Genomic DNA, 8,158 nt, shown 5'->3' on the forward strand with positions numbered 1-8,158 from the left:
GTGAATCCTGAATCAACAATGATAATTGTGATAATCTTGCAGCTGAAAGTTGAAAAAGTTGTTTTAAGATTCAAATATATAAATCCTCATACAAAGATGACAATTTATCACTTAAAGTAAAAAGACTGTTGGCTCAGTTGGCTTCATGTAGAACTTACAGATATTTGATCAAACTTGTTTCAGTATAGGAACAGGTATGGATTTGTATGTAAACCTGTGTACCTGTACCTGTACCAAAAATTTATTTAGGTACACAGCTCTCAAGCCAATAGATACTGGGCTATACTTAACTTTTGTGTGGACAGTGTTGCCAAGATAATCAGTGCCTGTACAAATGTATACTTAGTTTTCAACAAATATTTTGAGTGTGAATAGTTTTTCAAACTGGAACTTCAACTGAAAAAAGCTCAAGCTGTAATGTTGTTGTAGAATATTGTATATAAAGAAATCCATAAATTTTTAAAGCACCGTTGTTGTCAATTATATACAAAAAGTAGATAGTGGTAATTCTATTTCTTCGAATTGCTTTTTACTTTTCTTCAGGCCATATTGTAGTAAATTAGATCATTGCTGCTGGTCCAAATGTTTAGTTTCTGATGATGGGGATAATGACAGGTATGAGGGAAAGGTGGCAATGGCCCTTTTGTATGTTAGTGGCATTGAATAGCCTAGTAGTTAGGCCAGTGGACACAATATTAAGAGATGGATTGATTCCTGGCATTCCTGGATTGATGTTGTGTCTTTGGTATTGAGGTCAAAGGCAGTGGGAGGAGGGGGGTGGGTTCTAACACAGTGGATAACAACCCACTACCCCTTTGTCCTCAAAAGGTTATAACACTACCTTAACCATCGCCTTATTCAATATAATCAAGTCAGTGTAGCCTCACTGTTAGCACTGTGTAGGTAACATGAAGTGGCCATGTAGCACTGAAACCAAGGCAAATTTCCAGCTTAAAACAAGGGAAAGAGAAATGATGCGGTTTTAATGGTGATGTTGAGTAGCCGATTGTGAACAAACTATTTTGCAATTCAAAACCGAGATAGTGATACAAGCCAGGTAAAAACAAACGTGATGAAGCGAGGACTGACTAGACAAGTTACGACGGTCAAGGTCAAGTTTTGGCCTCCTGGTGGCTAATTTTGGTACTGCCATTTTTGTACCTTGCCCTGGACATGCTGCGGTCAGGATTTTTTTGGAGGTAGATACTAGTAGCTTGTGATGTCAGGAAGAAGTGGTGTAGGGTTGGGTCCCCAGCAGGTAGTTCTCATTGTTAGTGCACATTGATTTTCCTTAGAAATCAATGAATGTATACATTTTTCCTGCAACATTTTCATTGAAATTGATAACATGAACATGGTAAAGAATGGCTTCGGGTTCAAATGTTTATATCATATGTTCTGCAGACTTAATTTATTCAGGAATCTTTTTATTTATGTGATTGTGTTCATTAGTATTTATTTGACCTGCAGCCGAGATGTTTTTTTTATGAAAAGATATGTGCTGCTTCTCTATGCTCTGTGTTGTTTGAATTACTGTTGAATGATTTAAATAAAATGTCAGTCAGATCACATTAAGCATCGTGATACTTCTTTTTTGCATACACCTAATGTCATTAGAGCAAGTGCTTTACTCCATCCACACACAGTCAAACAAACCTGTCCTTGGTGCTGAATAACATCCACATACAGAAAAATCTCTTCTTGGTGCTGAACAACATCCACATGCAGACAAATCTGTCCTTGGTGCTGAACACCATCCACACAGTCAAAGAAACCTGATCACTACCCAGAAACAGGCAAACTTTCTTCTGTGTTTGATACAGTCCTCACACTCACGCGGACTTGGTTACATAGTCGGATCTATGTATTTAAAATCTCACCATCAATGAAATCATGGAACTCGGACTGGATGTTCTGAAGAAATAGGGATGCCTATAAGTAAACAAAAATGGCCTGGGTGTCTGAAATTAAAGGTCAGGGCCATTCACTGCGCTTATCGATCAAGGATGGTTCTGTCTAAAAGAGGATTCTTGTCATTTTTATATAATTTGATCTAAGCTTTTATATACCAAATGTCACCATCAATGACGTCATGGAACTTGGACAATGCCGTGAGATAACAATGGAATATTCCATTTTGAGTCTGAGCTAGGGCTGGGTATCGGTACAGTGTACCGGTACAAAACCGGTTTTTCTTCTTGGACCGGTCCGAAAAAACCGGACCTGAAAAAAGTCCGTGGACCGGATGCTGGACCGTTTCGAAAATTCACGTCAGTAACAGACTATCGCTACTGGCGATCTACGGTCCAAGACCAAGACTAATAATATATTACGACCAAACAGAGCTGCTACATGCAGCTGTAAATAATATCTCGGAGTTAAAACGGTTAAAGGATGTATCAATAGACGGAGATGTCAGTTAAGGTACTTTGTTTTGAGTAAGTGTCAACAGTGGCTAGCCTACAACTTTAATAAGTGCCTAGTGATGCGACACATGTATATACTTGCACTGGCGTAAATTTACACTTGCCTAACTTGGGAACAAAAATGACAACCAAGTAAACCGCAAATCAAGTTACCTATATATTTGTCGCTCCGTTGTGCACATACTCGGCTTATTTCCTTGAGCTTGAATAGCCGAAATCCACCATATAACGACAACACACCTGGCGATCGCCGCGCAGCAAAACAAACGAGATCATTTTAATTCAGGCAAAAGAACCAGTAATTAAAACATATCCGTTTCCTTCCTGCATATTGGTTGTTTGAGTATAGATAGCTATCATTCCCATCTACAGTTAAACACTCACAGAGACCTGTGTTTGAATCTATCTCTCCAAAATTTCATATGCATGACATAGTACTGCTGTTCTACTGTAATCAGGTCCAGGTTCAGGTCCGGACCTGGACCTAATCCTCTGGACCTGAACCGGACCTGGACCTAAATGTTCTGTACCGGTACCCAGCCCTAGTCTGAGCAAGTGAGGATGCTCTAGAACACGTTTTAAAGACATAGCTAGGAATACCGATAAGTAATTTGTAGTAAACGAAAATGTTTGAAGTTGAACGTCCAAAGTGATACATATCTTTTTCAGATTTCTGTTACGTAACCTATGATTACACAACAGGAAAGCCCTGAAGTTATCAATTTATATTGTGACGTCACAAATGGGGACTATCCTGATTGGCTCAAAGTTAGGACAGTTCGCCCAGTTCCTGTTATACTGCGTACCTGTCGGTCACGCCGTAGTTTGCGGAACTCCCAATCACCGTAATTACCCGTTCTAGAACGGTTATTAACGGATTTCTTTCGAATCGCGTCTTGCCAAGGAGTGTATCACCATCTTTGGGTTGTTGTGATTTTAGATTTTGACTTTGTTTCGCGTTGGAAGAGAAGAATTTCCGAATCGCGGAGAGCTGAGGTTGTTGTGAGGATGAAGCCGCGGCAACTCGGCCGTGTGTTGATGGTAGCGGCGTTCCTGCTTCACGTGATGGTGGCCATGCAGCAGGGGCAGATCTTCCTGTCGGAGGAGGGAGTCATTCGTGCCGTCCTGGACTCGGACGGCTTCGTCACAGAGAACGGGAACTTGCGCGTTCATCAGGTGAGAGTTTTCGTGGAACGTGTAGCTATAGCATTCTCCTATGTAGATACGTAGAGCCTTGCCCGTTGCCTATACATTCTATACAATAAGCGCAGTTGGGGAGGCTCTATGGCACGTGGAGGGTAGGCTAGCCTCCACCAGGGAAGGGAATCGTAGTATTTGGCAAAATTCTAACAATTCTAGATCTGCTTAGATGCGCGTACCCTAGGTAGTCAGCTTTTACCATATTTGCCTCTTACGAACTTGCCTCTTCTGAACTAAAGGTGCACGCTCACTGCACTTGCGTCAAGCTTGCTTCACTTTGAGGTTCCTTCACTGCGTCACTGCTTTGATTTTTTGTCCGAATGATTTGGATATTGCGCAATACGTAATAAGTATGACTTCGAAGACGACAAAATACAAAAAAAAACGTTCTTTATCTTTGAAATTCGTTGAGTATCTTTGAAACCCCGCAGTGACGCAAGCTCGACGCAAGTGCAGTGAGAGTGCACCTTAAGAGGCAAACATGAAAATAGACCAGAGTGGCACCCATACTAAGTTGTAATAATGTCATCTAGACCTCTGACCTCTAGACACTGTGCTCTATTGTAAATACTCTGTGATTGTTGTATTTTTAAAAATGTATGTATTCATGTTGATTGTCATGTTGATTCATGTTGATTGAACCTTGGAAGATTAGCCCGTAAGGGCTAAAAGGTTTCTTAATAAACAATAAACAACAATAATATCCCATGCCAGGTGACTAGCCCCGACACCATGGTGGTGGCGACCACTGCGGGAGGAGGCGAGTCCGGCCCCGTCAGGCTGGTGTGGTGCACCGTGGTCCGCGGGCAGGCTCGGGAGGACAGGGTCAGGCGGTACGGGGGCGTCCAGAAGGAGGTGGAGGCAGAAGATAGGTACGAATTTATCTCCAAGCAGTTCAACCGGTGGAAAGACAGAAGTAAAATAGCCGACTCAGTATCCAACTGACTTGGAGGCTGGATGGATACTGTTTTGACTCGTGTATACTGTCTTTCCACCGGTAGAGCTCCTTGGACACTGAGTTACAGTAAGTATCGTCCATGTAGCAACTAGGTTTATCGAGTCACTAATAGATAATAACAGGCACTAAAATTTAGAGTTTGTGAGAGGTGAATTTTGCAGCAGGTCTATTCTTGAAATGAAATCTCTCTTAGACCATACCTTCACATGATTCTCTTAGAACAAACCTTCACACAATCATGAGTACGGTATGCTATTTAGAATAGTTTGTTGAACACATGCCCTAAATCTATAAAATAGAATTCGTTTCGAAATGTGAATTGGCCAGGGTTACCTGGTCTTGATAACAAATGCGATAGCTTGAAATGTTCATCGTTAAGTACGTCGGCATGTTTTCCCAGGTACTTCGCTCGCTTCCTGAAGGTTTGCCGCGCTCTGCGAGGTCCGCTGGCCCCGGAGTATGACGACATGGACCCGCCCACGGGGGTGTCCGTGTGGGGGTGGGGGTGTGACTGGATCCATGGCATCCTGCATGCTGTACAGGACGCCTGTACCTGGATGGTGGACATGATCACCGGAGGAGGACTCCGTGAGTTTGTTTGCTTATTTCGCACATAAAAAAACAATACTAATGAAATATAGAAATGTAAGTAAAAGTGCCAGAGGAGGGGTAAGCTTGTAAGCCTGTAAGCTTGTACAAAGCCCTTCCCCACTTACCAATCAAATAACAAGTGTAGTAAATATAAGATAAATTTAAAAAAAAGTCACAATTGAGAAAATTGAAAGAGTTTCTTATCTTCGTAAAGGTTATGTTTTCGGTGGTGTTCGCGTACGTGTCTGTCCGTCTGTGATCACGATACCAGGAGGATGCCTCGGTGGATTGTCGTGATATTTGATGCGGCGATAGGTCTTTACAATATCTCAAAGTGGTTTAATATTGCCACCCCTGGCGACTTGTTAAGTTACTGCAGCGGAACGCCCGGTTATAGTATCTCTTGATCTGAAGATGGTATGGTCACCAAGTCAGTGTGGTAGATAGCCCAGGAAGAAGTGACATGGGTTTGGGTCCTGTAGCTGCTTGTTTATCCATTAAGATAAAACAGGCCAACAAGAATGTCAGAAGTATACAAGAATGCAATACATTAAACGTATAACGTTACACAACACGTGTACTTCGGTCAGAAAGTGACATATTGACGACATGACTCTACTTAAGGGAAGACTATTCAGGTACGTTATGTTTGATAAGTGATGTAACGATATCACATGACTCTGTGTTACCCAGGACCCACCCTTGACCCACCAGATGACTTCCAGGTCGATGACACCTCCCCGAAGGTGACCTACGCCCAGATGGCGGGCCTGGACAGGGTCGACGGCCGAACCAAGGGTACGTGTATTCCGGTCTCTTAAAAGCAACCGTTTTCCTTAGCCTCTAAGCAATCCTTCATTCGGGTGACATATCAATATATCATTTGGTGCTAGTCCTGCTTTCTACCTCTGTGAAACGGGTGTGTCTGTTAATTTGTCTGTCTGTCTATCTGTTTCTCTGTGTTTCACATTGGGGACACTGACAAAGTCAAAGGTCCCAGAAAGTTTCTAGAACTTTTCATCAAAGGTTATCTCATTTCCTGTCTTCAATTTCTTGCTGTACGAATGTCTGTTGCCTTGTGGGGGACAGTGGGAAAACACAGCTAGATATGAGACAGAAAAAAAATCACAATAATATACAAAACAAATTCGCACCAGCTTCAAATGTTTCACAGAGGTATGAGGTCAAATTCTAGTTTGGAACTAAAAGATATCCATCCAGATATCTCCAAAGATTAGAAAATTAAATGTTTCAGTAACTGGTTTCATCAGGTTGATAGATCAATTGAGCAAAGTCTTCTTCGTTACACAACCTTCCTTTAATTCTTCCTTAAACGTTTTGTGCTGATGAAGGCGACAGATGGTCGTCGAAACGTTTACTGATGAATTTAAGAATGCTGTGTAACGAAGAAGACTATGTTCAATTAGAAATATTTGCTGATATCCTAGAATTCATCTCTCCGCTCTGTGTCCATATCCAGCCATTGCAGCAGGGTTGAAGTCCTGTTACGTTCAGCTGGACGCCTGCGAACACCAGATCGCTCCGGGAGAGACGCAGGACGGACTTTTCAACGGCGGGGACAGGGAGCTGTGGAACTGTGGGTGCATGGCCAGCTTCTCTTCGTAAGTAGCACACATGGCGACAACGTCTGTTTGAACCTTTGTTTATTCATTTATTCATGAAATCTCAAAATGGCCCGCAGGCCGCTTTTCATTGAGGTCATGAGGGAAAAAGGTAAGGGACGGACAAAATATATAACATTACAGGTACAGTAAGTTTGCATCATTTTAAGTCCTAATAATGTCTTTACACATATTCATAAACTTGTTGTTACTGAAAAAAACCCATGACAATTGGTGCTGCTGTATGAGTCAAGTTCGTTTTGGTTGTTACTGTTTCTCTTTAAGAGAATTTCTAAAAACGTGATTGACAAATTCATCGGATCTTCAGATGCCATTTTCCTACTCTCCACGAAATTTTTCCGACTACTGCTATATCTGCGCGATTCAACCTCTGCTTGGAGAGTACCATTTTCCTAAATGTACATAGAGTAGATTAGATAGACAACGCTTTTAATGTCGTACATATATCTCTCTCCAACGCAGATGCATCCAGAAGTTGAACTACCCCCTGTCAGCGGAGGCGCGTCAGCAGTGGCACCGTCCGGAGCCGAGCTGCTACCATCACGACCTGGATCACGTGTGCATCCTCAACCTGGGTCTGTTCTGCGCGCGGTGGGAGCTGCAGCCGGTCGCCAAGGAGCACGTCTTCGTCTCCGAGGGACGCTGAGGTGTAGTAACGCCTCAATGAGAATGTTAAACTTTTTCTTAAGAAGATCCTTTGTGCGGTTGGAAATTGGACATTTGAGCAAACAATAGAAATGTCCGATCCACGAGAATTGTACCTTTACTCTAAATAATCTTTAATTATCGTTCACCCGGCTCCCATCTCATGTCTTATTGCAATACACAGATCTTGTAGGAAGTGGTTTCATCAACTGGGGGCGTACCTCTCTTGATAATAGGCATCCCTGAAACACTCGTACTCTCCAAGCAGAGATTAGGTTCTGTTGTTTTGATTATGTTTATTCATGCGTTTTTATCGGGTTTTCTATTTGTACTGTTTTCTTTATGTCTCGCGGCCTAACATGAAGAAAAGGGTAGAAAATAAAAAGCCCGATAAAAACGCCTAAAAGAACGTTAAAAAAACAGCCGGAACCTAACCTCTGCTTGGAGAGTATAGAAACGCCTCAAGGAGAATTTAATCTTTTTTTCTCAATAAGATCTGTTGTGCAATAGGGAATTGGACATTTGACAGCTGGATATTTTAAACTTTTACTGATTCCCTGGGGTTCATATTAATAACCTAGGTTAGAAACTTACTAGTACGTCATAACTTACACGTATTATCTATGTATTGTCTTTTATTGGTTTCAGTCATTTGGTTTACTTGCATGCTTGATTATATTTGATGGCATTACGGT

The 8,158-nt window shown here is 42.0% G+C and overlaps 1 protein-coding gene across 1 annotated transcript; it reads left to right on the top strand.

The window, feature by feature from the left end:
- The first annotated feature begins 3,195 nt into the window (after nt 1-3,195).
- LOC118425845 lies at nt 3,196-7,796 on the top strand. Its single transcript, XM_035834958.1, has 6 exons — nt 3,196-3,602; nt 4,341-4,498; nt 4,985-5,172; nt 5,869-5,973; nt 6,656-6,797; nt 7,281-7,796. The coding sequence occupies exons 1-6, from the start codon at nt 3,435-3,437 to the stop codon at nt 7,462-7,464; spliced, it is 945 nt and encodes a 314-aa protein (XP_035690851.1). The 5' UTR covers nt 3,196-3,434; the 3' UTR covers nt 7,465-7,796.
- Nucleotides 7,797-8,158: the final 362 nt, after the last annotated feature.

Source organism: Branchiostoma floridae, chromosome 11 (assembly GCF_000003815.2).
Source record: "Branchiostoma floridae strain S238N-H82 chromosome 11, Bfl_VNyyK, whole genome shotgun sequence".
In the NCBI taxonomy this organism is placed as follows: domain Eukaryota; kingdom Metazoa; phylum Chordata; class Leptocardii; order Amphioxiformes; family Branchiostomatidae; genus Branchiostoma; species Branchiostoma floridae.

Excerpts from the sequence above, each read along its gene's own strand:
- LOC118425845 (XM_035834958.1), top strand. The coding sequence starts at position 3,435 with ATGAAGCCGCGGCAACTCGGCCGTGTGTTGATGGTAGCGGCGTTCCTG. Across the intron at positions 4,499-4,984 it reads GAGGTGGAGGCAGAAGATAG|GTACTTCGCTCGCTTCCTGA; the intron begins GTACGAATTTAT and ends ATGTTTTCCCAG. Across the intron at positions 5,173-5,868 it reads GATCACCGGAGGAGGACTCC|GACCCACCCTTGACCCACCA; the intron begins GTGAGTTTGTTT and ends TGTGTTACCCAG.